The sequence below is a fragment of the Gobius niger genome, assembly GCF_951799975.1.
Source record: "Gobius niger genome assembly, chromosome: 8".
NCBI classification, from domain to species: domain Eukaryota; kingdom Metazoa; phylum Chordata; class Actinopteri; order Gobiiformes; family Gobiidae; genus Gobius; species Gobius niger.
Genome location: NC_136859.1, coordinates 31510903 through 31534274, shown reverse-complemented (window position 1 = coordinate 31534274; position 23372 = coordinate 31510903). Strand labels below are relative to the sequence as shown.

Below are 23372 nucleotides of genomic sequence, written 5' to 3'. Positions count from 1 at the left end.
CATAGCCCGGCACGATGCACGTAAAAGGCATTGTTCACAAGTTAGACGTTTCTTCAACTGTTCTCTGCGAGCTCTCTACAAGTCACGCAGCTTCTATTGACGGAAGTGAGCGCGGGGAAGTCTTTAGGAGTTACTGCGCGGACGCTGTGCTCCTGTATCATTACGCCTCACAATATAGTCCCCCTTTTTATCTGCTTATAAAATCGACATGCTACATTTCTGTGTAAATATACTTCGCATGAAAACACTTCACGTAACTTTATTTAAATAGGGAACACGTGGAAGAGCTTGGTAGCTTCTATCGTGAGCTTTTTTGGAGCTATATGACATGTGGGAGAGGCTGCGTATGTGCTCCGTTTGCGTGACAGAGCGCACGGACAAAGACCAGACGGGGATATATTAACTCGACTAAGGTTAGGTAAGAACATATATCAGTATGTCAAAACGGTGGCCTATTCCTTTAAGTGTACTTGTTTTGCTGTTGAAAGCAGATGACTGATCCAGTACGGCGAAAAGACCGTCTATTGGATTAAGCTAAGATCTAAGAACTCTGTCGATGTACCGAGTATACCCACAGTGTTTCCCATTGAATTCTGAGAGACTTATGGCGGTGAGGGTGCCAGGCTGGGACCATCGGTTCAGGCTGTTATCTTTCTTTCGGGACAGTGTTTATCTCAGCTCATGTGTCTAACTCGCCCTGCAGAGCAAGCAAGTGCATTCACACCACTCCGTGGAGAAATGGACTCATGAAAGTGTACGTTTTCCTGATAATGTAGAGCCTGAGGTTTAACACAAACTGTGCATTCACGTTCAGTCTCCAGAATCAGAGTAGAAGACGCACAATTTCTTTTTTGTCTTTTTGTAGAATCAATGATCAGTATATTAACAAGTCAATCAAATCGCATTGCTGCACTACAGACTTACAGGATGTCAAAATGTCATTCGAAACAGAGTGCAGCAAACAAAGATGATTTATTTACCCACGTGTTGCCAAAAAGAGCAGATTAAACTCTCCAAATCAGCGCAATGACTTCAATGTCCAAAATCTCGAAAATCTTAGCGATCGACTGTGTCATGAGGCATCAAATCAGGGGCATGTCTAAGCGGTGACAAAAGAATCAGTTTTAGTGTTTCGTTTTCTTTTCTTTTAGCCTCGTTTTGGTCCTGATATAGACCTAGACCCGCCCCGGCATCAAATCTTTTCCACATTTCCGCGACATGCATTTAAACCAGGTAGTACAATACGTTGCAATACACAGCTGTACATCGACTATGGGAAAGATTACAAAAATGTGCAGGATTCAAACTTACACAGAGTCACATAGTGTCGTTCCCATGGATTTCAGCACGGTGTTGTAAAATACAGACAGCGTTCCAAGAGCACTCGCACCTGTCGCTGCCTCATGGCCACTGCAGGAGGCAGTACAGCAGCGACACGGGCCGACATTACACAAGTCGTCCAGCTGCACACAAAGAGCTTCATCACAGCCTTTTCTCTGAATAGTTAGAGTGCCCGGTGTCAGACATTTATTTCCAAAAATATAACCCGACAAATGAGACTGTGGCGGCTAAAACGAATGTATTAATTGGAAGCACTGTGTCCATGTTTACTTTTTTTGTGGATTGGCAAAGAAGACGATCGCATAAAGAACCACACAAGAGTTTATTTCAGCATTCGCATTTTGAGGACCATGAACCACATACAATGCCCCGAGTGTCTTAGTATAAAATCAGAGATTCCCGATATGCCGTCCTTCCATTTGATTATTGCTTTAAGCCGTGTCTCGCTCACTATGCAAATGGCTCTCAGGGCGATTGAAGCGTCCAAAAATACACTGGTCTCTATAGCGATGCCCTTGCGTGCAGAGATCGTTGTAACCTTGGACAGCTGATGCCTGCTGTGTTGTCCAATTGACGGCAGTCGTCCTGTCTGAAAAACGACCTAATTACATCCCTCATTAAGGGGAGGGCTTCGGCATCATCAAAGTGCGGTGCCATTGCTTATTAATCCCTGTTCACTAAAGATTGTACAACTGAGCACTCGACCGGGGAGTAGCCCGCTCCTCAGTAATTGGACCGATGCTCATCTGTTCTCGGAGGAGCTTTGCATCATTCAGCAAATTCCTTCAAACTCGCTGCTTTCTTAATAACTAACTGCTTTGCAATTGCACATCCCACACGGTTTCTCGGCACGGTTATTTAGGGCCACTGTACAGTCTCTGGCGGTGCCTACTGTAAGATGAATGCAATAATTTATACAACACTGTGTGGCAGATTGTGCCATCCAGTAATGACTCAAAAGTTCCACTTTTAGTTGGAAAGGTTAGTTTAAAAGAAAAGTTCATGAGTCATATAGCAATTATATTTGTTGTTTGTTGCTAAATTCTTATAGCAAATACTTGGTGGTTGGATATATACTTTGTCCATAGCTTCCAAAATAATGCACTACTTCTTAAATATTTTACACTTGTTTTATTTTGTTGGCAGAATGTTGCTTCTGCTTTTCAATCGTTACCAAGAATTATGTGGCACAAACAAAACCGACTTAGCACATGTGTTGGGCGCTGAAGCTAACAGCCTGTTGTGGGGATCGCTTTCCCTCCGCTGTTGCATTGAGAAAGCTGTGGAAAGCTTGTTAAAAATACAGCTCTGGGGTGAATGTGTGTGGCGCATGGGGCTCCAGAAATGTCCTCCTTACATAAATTTGCCCTAAAGTTTGCACCAGCCAGTTCCATTCTCTCAGATGTTGGCCTTTTCCAGCGCAGAGACCTCAAATTCCCCTCTCGTCTCATCTCCCCTCGCCTCGCCTCACCCCTCACTCTGAAATCCATTCCCCTGACCAGCTCGGCTATTGTGACGCTGCCGGGGCCTGCGGGGCTTTGATGATCTATGCTGTATTTAAAATCTGCATCTGCTATGAGTAATTAAAAGGAGCACTTGCTTTGATGGTGACAAGTGGCTGACAAAGAAAGGGCACGCACAGGCTCTCGAACTGTCAGTCAGGCATTGTCCTGTACTGCCGGAGAAATGTTCAGGCTGCGTGGGAGTGGTGGCCATGTGTGAGGCTTCTTAAGAGAACACAGATATGGATAATTAAGCTAAGTGCCTATTTAGCATTACAATGAAGGCTATAGGGATTGGAGAAGCTGTTTTCACCCAAATCGTACCAGGTTTCGAGGTCACATTCACATAAAAAATGGCCTGTAAACAAATGTGTATTGTTTTTGGCTAAAGTTTCCTAGGTAATATTATTATTCATTGGAAGTTTATTTGTATAAGTCACCCAAAGCGCTTCACACTCGCATGAAGCTTCAGTTTCCCCTGGGGTAGACTGACAGAAGCGCACAGCTGGGCCATTTTTCCCTTTATGATTTGATTTTTTTCCCCCACCCATTTAAAACAAAATAACTGCTGACTGTAAACGTGTTTTAACCTCTTAAACCCCATCTGAACCGAGCACCTTTTTTTCAGTTTGACTTTACCCAAATCTAATAGATTCTTCAATGAAGTGTTAAGAGTGACAAAAACGACACCAGCTCCCTGCCTCACTCCTGCATCTGCTGCTGTACATGTGCTGTCCATACATCCATATAATCCAAATAAAGCAGTAGTTCTTCTTCCATCATCGTCCCTGCTCTTAAATGTTCTCCGGGAGGGGTTTCATGCTTTTTGCAGATATTTGGTAACGATCTCGAGCACATCTTCATCTCTATCTTACACTTTGTTGGTTAGAAAACACAATATTGATTTAAATGTGCTAGTGGCTCCAAACCCAACTCCAGGTCTGTTTTTAATGAGAGAACAACATTGTAACATGGTAAAAAGCTCTAAAAAAGTACATTTTGTATAATACACCCCTTTGAATATGTTTGACATTATGGTCAGGGATTAAACCCGGGGATTGGACGTCTTTTTAAGCCTTGCTGCGGGTGACAAAAACGGTCCGAGGTTTTTGCCATGCTGCTCTCATTGTAAAATAGTCTATATTTAGACCAAAACACTTTTTCGAATGAGAAAATCCCCAATCCAAGGCTCTGGGAGCTGCTTTTTCAGGGACAGAGGGAGAAAGGGGCGGTTTCTCATCATCGCAGCCTTTTTTATTTTATTATATGGTATTTTATGGTCTCCCTGAACTTGTGTGAGTTTACCTCGTTTCATGCGTTTGCTCAATAAGCTACTCCAAGAGAGAGAAATAAGTTGATCTATAAGAGGCAGCTGATGAGAATTAAGATTAGTTTGTTTAATGAATACAGAGCAAATAGGTTTGAGTGGCTTAACTTTGTTGAAAAGCGGTGTTCACAAAGAAAAACAAGCCAACGGCGTCAAGATTGATTGCAATCAAATCAACATTACATTTGGCGCGGGTACACTTAACAATCCACATACTGTGGGCTGCATTCTGAGAGCTGTTTCCTCATCTCTCTATGGGGTCTTGCTATGTATATGTCACATGTCCTGCGAATCCGTTGTTCATTTATACCTCCAGGGTGCTGCCGGTTATTTGCAAAGTAATCAACTGAACTCGGATGTTTAATGTAAAAGATTGTTACGTTCAAAATCTAGCTTTAATCCTCTCACTACAAAACCTTTAATAGGAAAACATCCATACATTTGACATTTGAAAACAACACAGAAATACTCGCCCCCTTGACTGATTTTAATCTTGGTTTATGCATGTGATTGTTGTATTAGTTTAGCAGTTGTTTATGCTTCTGACTGTGTTTTCAAATAGAAACTATGAGAATCCTAATTTTAAAGCCTACGTGTACGGGTCTTATCGGTCTTCTAAGCTGGGCCGCTGCATTCATGCATTGACCACGTGCGCTGAAATAAGCACTAAAAAAGGCCATCCCCGCTCTGTGCCTCCCATGCATTCGTGTGCGCGGTCACGGCGGGACAAGACACGCGGTGTTGTTAAACATTAAAAACTTGCTTATTCTCTCTGAACCCCCCCCGCCGAGCTGCTGCCGCTAACCCGCTGTAAAAAAGCGACGCGTACTGATTTCGTATTGAACAGACAGACGAGCCACGCGCACATTTCTTCATTCACAAACACCCAAACTGAAGAGTTTCGGGTGGAGGCTAATTTTTCGTATCGATAAGAGTAGTTGTATTGATAAATCCTTTAAAGAGGGGGTATTGTGCTTTTTTCAATCACATAGCACCAGTCTATATCACACTACAATGATGACAAACCTTCTGTTGGTCTGTAAATGCAGTAAATTAGAATAACTGCCTTGTATAAAATTGCTCTCTCAAAATGGCTGTAGTGAATGTCTTGAAATAGGCCTCTGTCTCTTTAAGAACCTCTGACCCTTTCCGACACGCCCCCTCCACACGCTGTCTGTGGCATCAGTGGGGAGGGGGTTCTGCTGAGGAGCAGTGGTTGGTTACTCGGCTGGTGACGAAAGCTCGGAGGCATCTCCAGGAGGTGGGGTTTTTACAGATTACTCAAAAATACATGAATGTGCCAAGGCAACACTTCAGGCATGTTTTTAATGAGGGAATGACACAATAACATGATGTAAAGCTTGAAAAAGTCCATTTTGCATAATACCCCCCCTTTAACGATGCCCATTCCTAGCCCAGAAAAAAGAAGGGAAGAAGAACCCTGTTTATACCCAGTTGCTTGTCGATTGCAGCTTTTGCAAAGATTCCAATGCAGTGGCAAGAAGCCTAATGGGAGAAGGAACTCGCTCTCAACTGTAACACGCATTCATAGTTTTCTCCCAGCCGAGGTCAAAGCAAATCGGTTGCCCTTACTCTCACTCCCGCTCGTGTTCTTTTTTTCATGCGCAATTTTTTTATAGGGCTTATGATCGTAATAGCCCAGCATAGATCAATAAAATGTGCCCCCAGTGCACGCAAGGAAATGACTCCACCTTAAGGCCGGTGCTCCACTCCTCAAACAAACTGATAATTTCCCGATGACCTCCCTACGGCCACGGGGAAAACGCCACGCAAAAATGTCATCGCTTGTCGCCGGGTATTCGCTATTGCGCGCTTGACGTATCCACTCCGCGCCCTTGCGTTACCGGCAGAGAATTCATGTGGGGCTTTGCAAAGTATATTTTCATTTCCCCGGGCCTCATCCGACTTCGTTACGAAATAGATAATGGCTGCTTTTTGACTTTACTGTGCATCGTATATCTTTGGCTCCTGTCGATCTTTAGCCATAAACCATGATTACTGCCACTGAGGGTACTGTTTTGATGGATTTCAGGGCGGGTTAAGGTCAAGGAAGACATTATTAGTTTTTGAAATGGTCTCGGTCTGCAACGATGTAGAGAAAAATCCCTTGTGACTGGGCTTTGTTGTTGGAAAAGTGAGTTTGGACTTAGTACTGTTGTTAGAGCTGTGCTATCAATTTGGATTTTAACCAAACGATGATACAAATCTGTCTGATTTCACTTAACGGACAGGGGCTTTTTAATCTGCAGAACCAGCCTGATTTTGAGTGGGCTTTGGATGAGTAAAAGCCTTAATTTGTTTTGTCAAAGATGAGATTAAAACTTGTCAATGTTTCTGAACCATCTAGTCAAAGCCAAATGCGTTTGTATATACGAGAAACTGAAAGCTCATTGCAAAGATAAATCATTGAAGCTAAACACACAAACATAATAATAATATAATAATACATAATAAACATAATAAAAACATAATAAAACATAGTAATATTATTATTTTTTGACATAATAATGATATAAAGTAGGGCTGCAACTAACGATTATTTTGGTAATCGATTAATCTACCTATTATTTTTTTACGATTAATCGATTAATCGCTTGGCTGTGAATGGTGTATGAAAATTGTATTTTTTCATTTATTTTTAATCACATAAAGCTAAAGTGGCATCTCTTGAGGACATGTTGATCGAGTAAACTTAAACTGTGTTGTAAAGTGTTTTTGTAGTGCCAGTTCTGCTTTATTAATTGGATGAGACACAGACAGATATCTATGAAATTTTCAATGTACAAAACTCTACAAACCCTAAATTGAAAAACAAAGTAGGTTTCCATCAAAAATAAAAAATGTTCATGTAATTTTTCCTCTTTTTAAGTCTGTGTTTACTAGAAAACGATTAATCGATTACTAAAATAGTTGACAACTATTTCAATAATCGATTAGTTGTCGATTAATCGATTAGTTGTTTCAGCCCTAATATAAAGTTTAACCTCTTTACCCCTACCTGAACTAAGCACATTTTCTCCAGTTCGACCTTACCCAAAACTTTAAGCTTCTTGAAAATAAGCGTCAAAATGGTGACAAAAACAAGGATGGAAACAAACTAAAAGTGCCAAAAACCCCACAAAATAACAACAAAAAAGTGACAAAAATGAGATGAAAAAGACGTTACACGAGCCTATAGGCTGTAAGCTCCAGTCCAAAAGCTATGATGTAAAGCTTGAAAAAGTCGATTTTGCATAATACCCCCCCTCTAACTCCTTATAACTGCATCGTGAAGTAACTTCACTTATTGCTGTTTATTTATTTTACGGTAAAGTTATATGTGCGGAGAGAGGGGGCGGAGTTAACTGAATCGAAGCGTTGTGTCTTCCGGGTTTGAAAAATACCTCCAGAAAGCACTTATATTTATCACAAAAATGAGTGCTCCAAAGTGATAGAGGTACATGATATATATTCCTATACTTAACTTTGGAATGGCTAAAATAGCATGATACAGATCCTTTAAAGATGTATTCACCTTTTGGCCATTCTAGGAACGGGAGTAATATTCTGTCAGCGCTTACAGACATTTTAATAATAAATCCATTTATAGTTTCGATGGACGAATATAATTTGCATATATTATTCCAGTCCACACAGCGGAGCTCAGATGAACAATGATTAAACCTATGCCAAAAGGATTACATTATATTCCCTCTAAACGAGTGCGTCTCTAAGATGCTCGTCTTCAATTTCTGGCCTCGTCTCAGGCGTGCGGTCAGCTTCCTCCCAGGCTAAAGCAGCCCATGGGCATCTGGGCCTTTGAGGCAGCAGCTTCCCCGTCTGTGGAACATCCTCCAGGGCCACCTCCAGGCTTCACAGACGGTGGACTTTTAGAAGATGACTGAAACATAGGAATAAAAAGGGAAAACCGCGTTTGTACCTATACGGATGCAGACAGTTGGGCTAGTCTGGGGAGTTTTTCAGAGTTCGTGTGTAGGTATTTTCCTTTATCCGATAACATTCTGAAATATCCCAAATATTAACGATCCAGATGATTTCTGCTGTTGTCAACCCATCGACCACACTTAGGTGAGCCTTGTTAGAAATTATGATTGAATGTGCAGACCTTTTTAGATTTTGCTTTAGGTAAGAATTAGCCCCTGAGCTAAATGCTGAATAATATTCATTTATTGCATTTTATGGGGTCGAATACACATCCCATGCATACCAAACCTCCCTTTAGAAAATGTTATTGATAGAAAAAAACGCAGCCAAAAATGCCAAGAAACAAACATGTCATACCTCGCTATACTTTTATATAAGAACTGGCTTCACCTTTTCTATGAGGATAGAACGAGCTGGTCCTATTGTACGTCACAGAAATGATTTGCTCCTCTTCAGTGTGCTAAAGCACCTCTCTGCTTGGGCTGATGTGACTGGAGTTGTGTTGGCAATAGGGGTTGACTATAATGTCTCTGAAAATGCATTCTCAAGGTTGTTCTTTGTCAACATCTCCAAAGGAGACGATGTGGTCTTTAACCCTGAAAACTCTGCACCGCTAAAGAGCACAATGAGCTTTTCACTTTCTCTTTGCAGATCATAGGAAAATATTTACTTGCATTTAAGAGCTATTTTTTCTGGAAACTTGACCTTAAACTGCACGTAGAGATTGGAATCATATTTATTTATTTGATTGGGACAGTCCATGTAAACATGCCGGACTGTAGCCAAAGTATGTTTCGAAAACTGCAGTCGGTCAAGTGACTTTACTCATTTTTATGCTTTATTTTCTATTGAGCAGCAGTAGACCACTCTCCTTTGATAATTGCGGGTGGAACCTGGCATGAAGTCATAAAATAAACATCTTTTGCCTTAAATTGGAGTGTGTGTGTTAAGATCAGCTCCTACTTGCAGCATGCAAAACATGACTTCACGACATCCACCTTGGAGAGTTCCAAAACCGGTTGTTGAGATTTTATGCTCTATTATGAAGTGGGAGTTGCGCGGTGGCGTAGTAGACTTGTCATGTAAGGCGTAGAAAAGACATCTGCTCATTATACACAGATCGGGCGAGAGACGCTTTTTACACTTCAGATAAAATGTCACGGAACTCTAGGGATTCAAGCGCACTCCTCCCTCCTATTCCAACAATGAACATCAGGTACACGATTCTGTAACTTGAAAGACTCCCGTGTACAGACAATGCATTAAACATTAGGGCTTTTAATACTTGCCTACATAAAATATTCCCATTATTTCGAGCCGTGCTGTTGTCCTGCTTTGCCTAGTCTAGCGCTGATTGAATCCCGATTTTGTATTGTGCTGGCGTTTTTCTTGTGCCTTTTAATCATACCTTTTTTTCTTCCCCTGCTGTTTCCCAAAGGTACTTGATGGATGGGGCCGAGTCGAGTTCGGAGAGTGAAATGGAGGTTGATGACCAGAGTGACGAGGAGGCAAACACGAGGGTACGGGTGAGATTTTTTGAGTGGGCCAATAAATGTTTAATCATTCCTTTTTGCATGCTAACGGTTGGAATGCTTTGTTGTTGTGCTTTCAAAGATTCCACAAAAGAGGCAGGTCACCCCCAAAAAGACGCCGGTGAAGAAAGACGATGATGAATACGGCGGCTCAACCGACGTGGATGAAGCAGGTTTGCATTCGTGAATGTCATGAATACAAAAATGTACCAGTGGGACCGATTAGGAATGCATTTATCTGTGAAGTCGAACTTTTTGAGTTCGTGCCTGCTCGTGCTCCGAAGCCCTCGCTGTAAACGCTTCCACCTTGCAGACTTAAATTGTGTTTCCCGATCAATGTACAGCCAGAGTTGGCCCGGAATAGACAGATGGGCTGGGTAAATGGTAAACAAAGGTAAAGTAGAGGAAGTAGGAAATGACAGTTGGGATTTAAGAGGCCTTTAGACCAAAGCAAAACAAGCTAAATCAAATCTTTTTAAACATTATTCACCTCAATGACCTTCTCAAGCAGGGCAGACAACAACAAGCAAGCATCTATTATGGGGGTTTGTGGTCACAAAAGATAAACCATGTTGTCCGCAGTGTCCTTTGTCAAATGCTGAGTGCAGGTAATGCTCTGGCACTCAAGGTAACCTTGCACAGAATTCTTTTTTTTTTTTTTCCAATATTCGCAAATTACAGTTAATGGTAGTTACATATAGAAAACCATAACAAGCTTCATCAGTTCATATTATGACTCCATTTGGGCTATGGAAGTTAATCCACAGCCGTTGGGCCGTGGTGATGGGTCTTACCCTCTTCACTAGGGCTGCATATACCAATACCAATACCTGAACAATACTTTTTCCGATACCTCTACTAGAATAGTTCTAAAAACCAAAAAACAGAAAGATAATGTTTGGAAGATCTTCAGAGTTACAATATCGGGTTCATCTCCAATGAGAGGAAATGTGGGAAAAATGGGGAATAATTTGGAGGAAAATTGGGAAAAATTGTGTAAAAAAATTTTTTTTTTTAAAATGGGTCAAGAAAATGGGAACATATTAGTAATAACAAGTTATGCAAATAAATTAGAAAAAAAATTGAGCAAAAATAAGAAAACAAAAATGTGTATATTGGAAAACATTTTTTTCCAACATGTTTTGCCCAATATTTGTCCAACATTAACTGAAACTACAGTCACTTCCTTTAATATCGTCCCTGCACCAACAGCATCAAAACATTGATCATTAAAGATAGATTTTTTTTCTGCTTTTGATCTACATTTTTCGTGACCGGCAGCACCTACACTTTTTTTGAACATACCGTGATGGTATTGTTTAACGGAAACCCTACTCTTGACTAACATGCCGACGCACCAGAAGTGGATCAAACTGCTGACTAAAGCTGCTCCCATCCCCATTAACTGCACTTATTTTTACTGATGACAAAATGTCCCACAGTGACCTTTAATGAGTCCAAATTTATAACGTTTTAATGTATTTCTCCAACTAGGCTGTAAATCAATTGCAATCTCTGCGAACAAGTCGATCACAATTCTATATTCTATTGAGAGTATAAAGGGTATTTCGCACACTGCGTAGCTGTACTCCGTTTCAATCACTACGCAGTTTTGTCTGCTTTGACCAGAGCTCGAGGTAAATAAATGTCCTGTAGGCTGTTAAGAGAAATGCCTTGGTTTTTGTCTGCGACTTTTTGTGCCAACAGATGGTACAAAAAGTCAAAGCACTCTCCACAAAACTACATTTTCAACTTTGTTTTGTCACCTTAAAGGTCTCCAGTTTCGCAAGAAAATAGTCTGTTGATCCTTTTTGCGTCTGTGTTGCTGCCTGACTTAATTTGTCATCTAAGATCACGCTTCTCCTCTTATTATGGTTGGAGTTGGACAGTGTGTCGACTTCCTCCGCCTAAAATCGATGGTCAGCTCCTTTATCTTTGTTGTGTTTAATGGGAGATGGGAGTCATCACACCGGGAGGTAAACTCAGCAGCAGTCTGATTAGCACCCTGCCATTTAATAGTTTGGTCAAACCTATTTAAAGATATTTTATTCTTCTTATCAATCTAAATAAGATTAGACCCCTCCTAGAACCGCCACCTTAACGTGGTGGAGGGGTTTGAGCGCCCGAATGATCCTGGGAGCTCTGTTGTCGGGGGCTTCGTGCCTCTGGTAGGTCATTAGCTCTGGTTAAATTCAGCACAGACTCTGATTTAGAGAGCACAGTCTGTAATATAATCAGCTCTATGTGGATTATTGTATTTCCACTAAAGAATTCTCCAGTTTGTTGCCATTTTCAATCCTCAGCTGAGAGGTGTGGCGCTGGTAACGGTTTCTTCTACGAGTATGAGTACAAGCATGTGGTATCGGCCTGATACTGGTATCAGTAACGGTGCATCCCTAGCTTAGACTATTCTAGTTGGCTACATTGTGCTCCTTGTTACATGTGCTACATGTTTATAACAGTGATTAGGAATGGGCCGAGATGAATAATAATAAGTAAGGGATGATGTGTAGAACGCTGGTCATTATTGGGAAAATAAGTACTGACAGGGCGAACCGCCCTGAAGGTACTTATTTTCCCGATAATGACTAGCGTTCTATACATTTTCCCGCTTATTATACAGCCATTTTCCAACTGAACACACACAACATAAACTTCATACACTTCATTCAACGGCGAAAGGGCGTTCGCTCGCTTCACGAGCGATTCCCCCAACTTCTCTCACAGTGACGGGGACAGAGATAGTGTCCACTACTACGTACGCGCGGAGTGATATGAAAGACCTGCATTACAAGCACGAACTCCGTTGCCATTGGCAGCGGTCAGAATTTTTTTTCAGAGGTCCTCTATCAAAAAATAATGACCGGTAGAACGTTGGAAAATCCCAAGTCAATGGAGCGTTCTACTTACGTTGTGAAGAGCCGTATAATAAATAGTAAATAAATACTGTGAATTTGTCCTTATATTTTACTGCGCTGCTTCCAATACTCATTGTAGACTGCTTAAAGGAACAGGCCACATATTGAGATATGTTCTTACCTGAGCTTAGACGAGTTGATGCGTAACTGCCTGGTCTTTGTGAGTACCCTCAGTCACGCCAAACGACCAAAGATGTTGTTAGCATTTGGCCTCTCCTAATGTATTCCTATAGCTCCAAACGGGGGTGAAGTTGGAAGCTACTACGTTCTTCCACGGGCACAAAGACCAGACAGGTGCTCGTCTAAGCTCAGGTAAGAACATATCTCAGAATGGAAAAACGGTGGCCTGTTCCTTTAAAGGTGCTTCAAGAAATATTTAGTTAATAGTTACTCACTACTTTGTTCATTAAAGGGTATTGTTACATCTTTATTAATACAAATTATACCAAAATCTCATCTGGTCTCGTTCTCATGAACCCAACCTCGTGTCTCGTCTCGTGGAATTTGTGTCTCGGCCCATCCCTAACAATGACATGGAAACACTAATGCCTTGGTTAAGTTCTCTTTGCTTCGAAAGACCAAGATTATTTTAAAATATAGCCTGTCAAAAAGCCTCAGGCCGCAGCATGTCTAGTTAGCAAATGTAAACAGTCCGTCCAATTGTGAGTTGGCATTGCAGTCCTCGTTCGCAAAGTTCTGCTGCTTCATCTCTAAAGGCTAAATGCAGAAATTATATCCTGTCTGGAGTTATTAAAAATTGAAATGTTTATATTATGAATGGTATGATATGGAAACATTGGAAAACAGTTGTTATACTGAGAATATGCATTAAGGCAAAAGGTTTTTGTTCAGTGCTTAGGCGTGAAGAGGAGAGCGGGAGTCGCTAAAGTGGACTTAACGAATCGAAGGGTTGAGGCGCTTTGGTTTCGGACCAACAGAAGCACATTGATGAAGTACCTGCAAACCGGCGCGCATAAAAGTTTCATTACAAAGGACAAGAACGTGGGAGGGCGACGCCAAGACGGGACGGTGAAAGTTGTAATCATCACGCCGGGACTTGAGCATGATTCTCATTTCTATGTTAATGCGGGGCCAGACGTGAAGTGCCGCGGCGCATTAGTGAGGAGACACAACAAACATAACGGGGAGGTGGCGTTTTAATTAGAGCCGCTACTTTTCTGTCAACAGCCTATGAGGCATGATCCATCGTTATTTACTGTGCAAGACGTAAAAGTGCCTGCAGATTCTGTCAAAACTACAGTTGATTAATTTGCAGCGACGAGACCAAGTGCCGCGAGAGGGGGTCAGGGATGGAAATGCAGGGAAAAAGAGAAAAGGGGAGAGAGAAATGGATAGCGTAGCTTCTCACATACACAGAACTGAGTCATGACAAATCATTATGGTAGAGGTGTTGAATAAAGTTGTGGTCCAAAGCAAACTCAGAGTAAGGCATTTCGAACTTCTCAATTCATCACAGGGATAAATTTATACGCACAGAAATAACAGAATTGTTGTTTCCTATCCGGCTTCCCAGACCTGATTTGAATTCAGCGTTTTATCCGCATTGAAATAAATGGTGTCCGTTTTATTTATAGAATTTCTGTGCGTCTCCTAGCCTGGATATCCAGACTCAATCGCTGGTGGCATCAGGAAGTGGTGTAAACCAATCAGGGAAGGGCGTGTGATGTTGCAATGTAATTTGTGGTCCTAGCTACTACTAGTGCAGGATTATAAATCCCAAAACTCACCTCTTTTTGGTGATATTTCTCAGATGTGGGTTCTTTAGGAGAGTGGATTGTCAGCATAAAAACACTGATTGGTAAAATATCCACAGAGATCTTCACATTTTCGGATTACAACTGAGCTACCGTCTGTTCATGAAATCTATTTTCTCAGAAACACGCAATGTCTGTAGTTTAAGTAGGTAAAAGGTTTTCCTCAAAAACGTTCAGAAAGTAGCTGGTACGCTCTTTCTATAACTTACTTTTATTGGCAAGTCATGCGAGAGCAGAGCAGCACGGAGAAGTGACGGATTTACACTGACTTTTAGGTATATAATAAATAAATAAATAAATTCCATTAATATGTTTGAGTAAGCTAAACACATTTAAAATGCCCCATGAGACAGACTCAGCTCAGCTTGTTTCACCCCACGAGGCTCGGGTCGTGTCATTCCACCTGAACAGACTCTGAAGAGTTTCCCGGAGTAGCTGTCCACATACGTGAGGATCGAACACCGCTTCTCCTTTTTATATCTGTATATAAGCATGTTTCACGAGAACTAGCCTGCTTGATTGCATTGATAGAAAATCTTTGTAATTAGATGCTTTTTTTAGCCAGTGTTTACTATTGCAGTATGCCACACAACGACAAAAATAAATGTCATTCCGCTTCTAGAGCAAAACAATTAGGTAAAAGGTCTTTTTGATTAAGTACAATGTTAATTAATTAGTCCATGAAATAACGCTGCAACGATGTTTGTGTTGACAGGGCCTGATGATGATGAATCCGCTGTGGACACTGAAGATGAACTTCAGAGGTAAACAGCCGATAAGGATGACGACGCAGCTAATGCACAGCGGGGTTTGATAGTTTCTCGTTAACAGTGGCTGTATAACATCGGCGGAACAATTCCACTTAAGACTTGGAGGGAAACCAAGGGTATCCAAGTTCAGCGGGAAATGCTCTGTCCAATGAGCTGCGAAGAGCTTACAAAAGATGATGGTGAATTTTCATTCCGATGGCTAATTTGGCTTGTCAAGATACGTTTTCTTCAACGTGCAACTGAGTGGGCACTTTGGGGATGGTCTTAATTCGATAACCACATACGCACAGATCATAATGCAATGTGATGAGCTCTAAAAGGGAATACGCGTACAGTGAAAGGATGTTATTGTTTTTGCCAAATGGTAATAAAGTTGTTTATGTGTATCTGAGGATTAATGGAGAACATAATATAAACCATCGTTTAAATCCTAACTTCATTACCTATTGCATTGTAAACGCCGCCATAAGCAGCTTTCCTCCAACATCTTACTATAATGGATTTCTCTTCTTAATCTCAGCCGTTATTTGACCAAAATATCTGTATCGCACATCAGTATATTTGGCAAATGCCTCTCATGGAGGCTGACGCGCCGTTTTGATTCATTTTTATGTTTGGTTCAGCGGTTGCTGTAATAACTTCAGGGTTAACCTTGTCTGCCCACTTACGCAGCAAAATGACTGACTTTCACCCAGACTAAAGAGAACACACTGAAAAAAGTCATCTTGGAATAAGTCTTTGATTTGAGACTTGAATTTCAAGAAATCTGTCCATGGGTCAAGAGATTTACACTTAAGTTAAATGATCTGTATCATGCTATTTTAGCCATTCCAAAGTAAAGTATATGCACTTATATGATCTATTGTACCTCTACCACTATGGAGTACGCCAAACACGCATTTTCTCCGTGACTTTATCGTTAGGTCAGAAAAAAGAACAGGTGTCCAGAGAAGGTTGGAAAGAGCTCCATCTTAACAACTTTCGGTGCAAACATGACATCTGTTCAGACGCTCAGGGGTATGTTTGTTTACTCCACAGGGGCAGCGTCTTCATTTCTTTCTTACAACAGAAACAATGAAAAAGCTGTTTTACAAATTAAAATCCGGCCGTAAGGCACTACATTACAGATGTTGGGCACTTCCAGTTACAAGTCAGTCGTTTACCAGGAGAAGGCGGAGCAGCTGCTCAGAGCAGGATTCAGGAGGATTGTTGAGAACTGCGTGAATGAAGTCAAAAACCACTCTGGGGTGTTTTTGATAAGGAGCTTAACAAAATGGTTATAATAAGAGCGGCCGATTTTGCATGATATAAAACCTTTAAGACAAAACACCTACAGCAGTTTTAGTTCAAGCAAATTAAGATTTGTGTAGTTTTGAGTGCATTGATTTCTTCATAATTTAGGTGTTGATATGGACAGATAGACAAATGTACTTGGTACTTATTTCAAGATTACCTTTTGGCAAGAGTGGTCCATGGTTCTTGGGCAAGGCACTTCCCTCACTTTGGCGGTGTAAATGAACATTGGCGGTCGTAGGGGTGTCTGGCACAGATTGGCCGTCTCGCTTAAAGTGATGGTTTGTAGTTGTAGCCGTGTGGGAGCTATAGGGTTTTACATTATTATTTGAAGTTACTTATTTAGCTGTCCCCCATGTTAGGATAAGCACATATGGGGTATAAGGCTCACATATCCGTAGACTGAAACAACAAATAACATTTTTGTTAATTTTATTTGTAATAATTTAAAGTTGGTTTTGAGTTCATTTCTGATTTTCCGAAATAACAAATGCATTCAAGATTAGATCCCGTGCAGTCCATCCCATTCATTTTAATTGGCCATATTATTGTTCATATTTGCGCTCCAAGAACGAAAGCTCCATAGTTTTTGCCTTTGAAGCAGAACAGTCTTTTACTCGGAGATTTGATACACACATGGAGCAGTGGAGGACGACATAAAAACAAAGAGTACGCCCACTGCCAGCAGGAGCCTAATTAAACATAGACTAATTATAAACAACTGCATTTTGTATATTTTAAAGATAGTAATCGTAGCCAGGCAGATTTAGCGACACACCGAGGTCATGGCGCCCCTTGTGTTCCCCGTGCCAACAAGGCGGTGGTCAATTATATACAATCTATTACATTTCTAGAACATTTAAACTTCAATAAGCTTCAATAATCGCTTTCCGTCACCTATTTTTTTTACGGTGGCCTCGAGAGCATTGTTCACTTAATAGCAATCTTTAAATCTTGGCTGTGCTCTTGCTGACAACAATGCCATCAGCATGAAGAGTGTTTTTATTAATCTCTTTTTCAATTGTATTGTTACTTTCGCAAGAACTCTTCAAGGCCAAAACACTTGAATGCCAATTAGATTCAGTGGCTTAATGGCGCTTGTATTTAGCCCGTTGCCAGTGTCGTCAAGAAATATTTTTCAGCTCAGTGTGCACACATGTTTCCAAGCTTGCTTTTTATTATTTGGTAAATTCATGAACTGGATGTTGTGCCGTGAGAAAGTATATGCCCCCATCCTGACTTGAAATTGTTTATATTTATCACACTGCAGTGTTTCCGATCACAGTGTTGCCCTTTTAGTCTTTTAGTTTTAGTCACACATTAGTCAGACAAAAGCTCAAAAGGTTTCAGTCAAGTTTTAAAATGTAATCATTAATTTTGATAAATATTGGAAATTGGGATAAATAATAATCTACAATCTCCTATCGGTACTGGCAGACAAACCACAATGGCAGAAGTGTCATTTTGAACAAGACTTTTCCCAAAAGTGCCTACTCTCCTCTCTAATCATCGCTTCCAGATTTATTTTTACCAACAGCACCGTCTGCACCTTCACACATCAACATGCTTTCTGCGTTCATACACTAAGGTATTTGACTGTCCTGCGATGAGATAAAGTCCCTGTGACATCGATGTCAGACGTGCTCCATGGAGGGCGTACGCTGATTGTAGCGGGGGAGAGAGAAAGAGACTCAACAGTGTTTTTCACTTTTTAATTTACTTATTCACACGAGGCCAGGGATTTTTCTTTCCCTTAATAAATGTGATAATCATTTGGAAACTGCATTTTGTGTTGGGAACGTCTTTGATCAGAAACATTAACCTCTTGCCTCACTCGCCTTAACCGAGCACATCATCTCAAAATCTCGCCATTTTGACGCTTTTTTCCAGAAGCTTTTAGGTTTGGTTAATGCCAAACTGGAGAAAATATGCTCAGTGTGGTAAATATAAACAAAAGTAAGAAATCAGGAAGCGGGCATATACTTTTTCACGGCACTGTGTCTGTATTACTTCAAAGGGCTGAAAAGCAGATATATTATATGTGCAATGTGTGGTGGTTTTGTCCTTGCCAGAGTGGAGAAGGAGAACATGCAGAAGAAAAAGGCAGCAGCAGTGAAGGCGGTGAAGCAGGAGGAGGAGGACCCGTACGGAGGGTCAACAGATGAGAACACAGACGCGGAGGCTGAACAGGACTATCCCATCCCCGAGCTGCCAGGTAGGAGCCCTTTATATCCGCCTCGCCCCTGTGTTGTCCCAGTCCCCCCTGCCCGCCTCGTCTTTTCTCCTGCTTCCTTCACCCCTCACACTGTGACAGCTTCCAGCCTTTCAGAGCAAATCTAAACGTGTGTTGGTGACTCTTTGTGCGCCATGACCTCGAATCGTTTCTCGCCGACCACCTGTAATTGCACTTTTGTAAAGCCCTGTTTGCGTCATGTCTTTCAGACTTCCTCACCGGAAAGCGATTTTTCCTCTACGGGAAGTTTCCCAACAATGAGCGCCGGCTACTTCTGCGGTACATCGTGGCTTTCAACGGGTAAGCACTGAACAGAAAGTACACCCATTTATGCAAGAGCACAGGACGAAAGAAATGCTGCAAAGGAATGGGATTGCATTCAGCGGGCATTTCAAAAGAAGATAAATGCGTGAATTCTGTTGTGTTGTGTTAATATTTCACTAGATTGTTGTGTAAAGATGGTTAACCTCTGCAAATCAATGTCAGGGATAATACTTGACTGCACTTCAACAGCTAGCCTTGCTACAGTAAATAAAAATTCCATTTATTCAATATAAAAGAACGATTAAATGCATTTTTAAGGCTCAATATTGTCTGGGCTTCCATATTCCCTTTTGTGGAACTTATCAAATTTCATTAAAAAAGTCATTTTGTGAGTTAGATATATGAGCACAGTGAGTATTATTACTATTATGCTTTAGGACAGGGACAAGGCAACGTCAGGCCCTCCATCATTGAACCTCTGGCCCTCTAGATGATTTGGAGGGATATTATTTCTAGGGATGATTAACCGGTTATACAATCACTGCGGTTATAAAAGCTTTATACAATATTTAGCTCAATTTGCCCAATTTAGTTTTGAATATCTAAATTTCTTCTGTTTGATTGAATGTCAAGTATCCCGCGCTATTTTGCATTTGTGGCATTAAAAATGATGTATTTAGGCATTAACCTCTTACCCCCCGCCTTAATTGTTGTCTCCAGTTCGACTTTACCCAAATCTGAAAGCTTCTTGAGTGAAGAGCAACAGTGTAATGCCTCATTTGAAAGAAAAGTATCGTTTTTGTCACGTTGTTGGCGCGGTTTTGTCACATATTTGAACAGTTTTTGTCTCTTTGTATGTCACACTTTTGTCATTTTTATGTAGCTCTTTTGCAATGCTTCTTTGTTGTTTTCTTCACGCTTGTGTCACTTTATTTTGTTGTTGATTTTCTGGTATGTTTGTGTCGCATTTTTGTTGTTTTCATCCTCGTTTTCGCCGCTATTTTAACGCTTTTAGATTTGAGTAAAGCCAAACTGGGGAAAAAGTGCTCGGTTCAGGAGGGAGTTCAGAGGTTAAAATGTAGGGCTGGGACGATCCACGTTTGTCACGATCCGATACGTATCACGATACTCGTGGGCCGATCCGATCCGTATTGCGATGCAAGTAAATAAGTAATATGTTTACCTGAAAAAGTGTAAAAAAGTAATGTGTCCAAAGTATTGAAGTGTGAAGATTGACAAGTGCATTAACACAAAGTGATGTGTAACTAGCTGGAAAACAAAGGAGTGCAGGATAAAAATGCCTCCCAACACAAAAGTATTGAAAGTATTGTGATGCTGAGTCGACATTTTGTCCCAGCCCTATTAAAATGGCATTAAAAAGCATTCAATTTGACTTGCTGCCATCTGTATAAACCCTGCCCTAGAATGTGAAAAATACTGTCAATTCCTTTAAAACACCCATTTGGGCCAAATATGATGTACAACTCTGGCATTTGTACAAAGTGATGCTTTACTTCAGCCTTTAATTGGAGGGTCCAGTCCTTGGTCTTTTGACAATGAAGAAAATCCTTCCACCAAGCGAACCCTTCTCCCTACTCCTGCATTAGGACTTTGTATCAGTGGCTTTAAATATTGTTCAGTATTGTCTTTTCTTCAGCAGTATATGGCACTTCAAAATTGTCACCTGTTTCTATCAGTCAATGAATTAACCTTTATGAACCGCCAACAGAGCGCCACAGGAATACTGATTTTGAAATAACAAAGAGCTTAAAATCAATGAGACAGATGGCAAGAAGATAAACAGTGAGCAGTGAAGCAGCGGACAGTTGTCCCCCATCCCCTTCTCAGTTTGAGAAATGACAAATCTTGAGGAGAACCACATTGAGGGTTGAACACAACGTACTTGGTGTGAAAAGTTTGAAGGCTATAGAGACAAAAGACAAAGGGAAAGTCACAATTCAGAAACGGCCTCCATTATCGCAACACAAGTATGGAGTGCTTTTTGTTTCATTTTTTTATATTCCGCTTAGTCTGTTTGCTCACTCAACCAAGCTGAACCTCGCATTCAAGTGTACAGACAGTTGTAGTGAGTCACTGGCAAAATGCAATTGTTTCCAATATAGTCAGGTATTAGTAGCCAATAGCCAATCACAAATATCTGAGAAATCGACCTAAGTCCATCGACACAGATGTTTCAAATGTTTTCTGTAGCCACTTTGATGATGCGGGATGCTCTTTTCTCCATCTCACACTGAAAGAGCAGCTTTGTGAGTCTTGGATTTGAGGTTTTGTCTAGAGGTCGACTGATATATCAGCCAGGCAATATTTGGGGATTTTGGCTGATCTAGATATCTCCGGGACTGATAGAGACTATAGCAAAGTAAGGGCTTTAAAACGAGTTCTCCCACACCTTCCTAGGCTGCAGGGGAACAGACAAACATCGCGATGAACATTGGTTAGCTAAAAGTTTGTCAAGCACACGTTTCACTAAACCTCAGTCAAAATGGACATGCTGCACCTCATTTTGGGCACAGAACCTGGGAAATTAGATAGCAGAGTTAGTTTTAACCTCCGCAATTGTATTTTGGATCACCGTGCAGAATGCCGCGGCGCAACACTATGCTAGTGCTAATGGCAGGATGCTAATGCTAACAGCAACTAATCAAAGCTGAGACAAAAACTATGACTGAACCACCTAAAGTAATAAAATGAAATTGGCCACCGCTGAATTGGCCAAGTATTTATGTTTTTACAGGATTATAGACTAGATTAGGTAAATTGGCCAAAAATATCGGTCCCACATATCGGCACCGGCCAATAAAAAAAACTCTAGGTTATTTCTTGATGATCTATGTAAAAACTAAATATTGCAAACTTTACATGGAAAACAGCAGGACCAAAGCACTGCCAATTTTAGTTATATTGAATCAGATTTCTATACTTGATTAAATTACTTGTTTTCATTCTGACAAACGCAACCTTACATTACTGTTTAATGCCATGTGCGTATTACACATTTTCTTTTTTGTCTGTGTAGAAGATTTTTAGATTTCAAGCCGTGGGAATTGAGAAATTGCGAGCGCACTTTGTTGTTCAGAGTATCTTCATTACGTAGTTCGATTGACATGATGTACTTTCCATTTGCAGGGCCATCGAGGACTACATGACGGAGAAGGTGCAGTTTGTGGTAACCAGCGAAGGATGGCAAGACTCCTTTGAAGACGTGAGTTCTCTCCTCGCCGAGCCGTAATCTCTGCACTTTCCCTTCATTTCTCTCTCAGCTGTGCATTGCGAACAAACCAGTTTTCTAAAGGTTCATTCCCCCAGTTAAGTGCCCCACAATTTTAAGCACTCAACTGATGTGTTTTAGTATTTGTTCTGAAAAAATAAAGAAAACCTTTACGAAAGCCGAGAGTGACTTCAGGCCATTTCTTCTGAACGGAGAGCTCGTATCTATTTGTGCTATGAGGAAATGAAAGTCCCGAAGCAACTGAAAAGGTAACATTGTCTGCACCTTTTCAGAAAAAGGTGCTGGGGAGGGTCGCTCTTTGAAGCTTTCAGACTGTTTAGAACACACTCCTGTTGTACCTGTGGATGTTTTTCACAGAATTTTAAATCATATGCATTTGTCATGTATATTTTTCTTTTCAATCTTCCCAGGCGCTGATGGAGAACGACAATCTGAACTTCGTCAAACCAGCTTGGATTTACGCCATCAATGAGCGCCAAAAGCTGCTGCCCTACCAGCCGTACACCGTCGTCCCGTAAACAGTACACACAAACAACTTTGATGAAAACGCAACGAGCGATCCTCCCGTTTGGCAGAAGCAATACCTTTCCCGGAGCCAAAAAGAAAACTGCTTTTTCACACTCACGATCCGATTTTTGTTTGTTTGTTTGTTTGTTTTTTTGGCTTTATTTTTTCTAAAGGGAAGGTCTCATCTTTTTCGGAGCCACACTTTTAGAACGGTTTGTCCTTCTCCGGGGCGTCCGTTGGCCTCTCTTCACCTCTGCGTCCTCAGGCGGAGTCTGGGAATGAGTTATCTCCCTGCTCTGTCTGTCTGCAGCTCTGATAAGACCGTTGCTTGTTGTGTAAGCAGGGAGACCATACGGGAGACAGAAGGCCGAGTTCAATAATGTATGGAGACCTCCAACGCAGTAATAGTACGTAATGTGAGCACTGCTAAACGAGGGTTGGATCAAATTAACTCTGCGTTGATAAGCTTTGACTCGAGCTGGGATTTTCTGACAAGCAATTAAATGTTTTGATTCAGGTTTTAAGGCGAGACTCTGCAGGTGAAAGCTTCGACTGGGTATCGAAAAAAAAAAAAAATCGATACTACTTATACTTGCTTTTCGATACTTATACCTGAACTATACTTACTACTTCCCGATACCGATGCTAAAATATTTGTCATTTAGAATCAGAAAACAGAACAATATTGCGTGGAAGATCTGCAAATTTATCGGGT

General features: G+C 41.1%; 1 protein-coding gene across 1 annotated transcript in view; it reads left to right on the top strand.

The window, feature by feature from the left end:
* xrcc1 (X-ray repair complementing defective repair in Chinese hamster cells 1) overlaps positions 1-23108 on the top strand; it is a 39737-nt gene extending 16629 nt beyond the window's left edge. Inside the window, exons 11-17 of the mRNA XM_079561906.1 lie at positions 9554-9635; positions 9730-9820; positions 15056-15104; positions 18476-18618; positions 18846-18936; positions 22048-22123; positions 22561-23108. Coding sequence (XP_079418032.1) covers positions 9554-9635; positions 9730-9820; positions 15056-15104; positions 18476-18618; positions 18846-18936; positions 22048-22123; positions 22561-22668 — 640 coding nt within the window. The 3' untranslated portion in view covers positions 22669-23108. The remainder of the gene's footprint in view (positions 1-9553; positions 9636-9729; positions 9821-15055; positions 15105-18475; positions 18619-18845; positions 18937-22047; positions 22124-22560) is intronic.
* Positions 23109-23372: the final 264 nt, after the last annotated feature.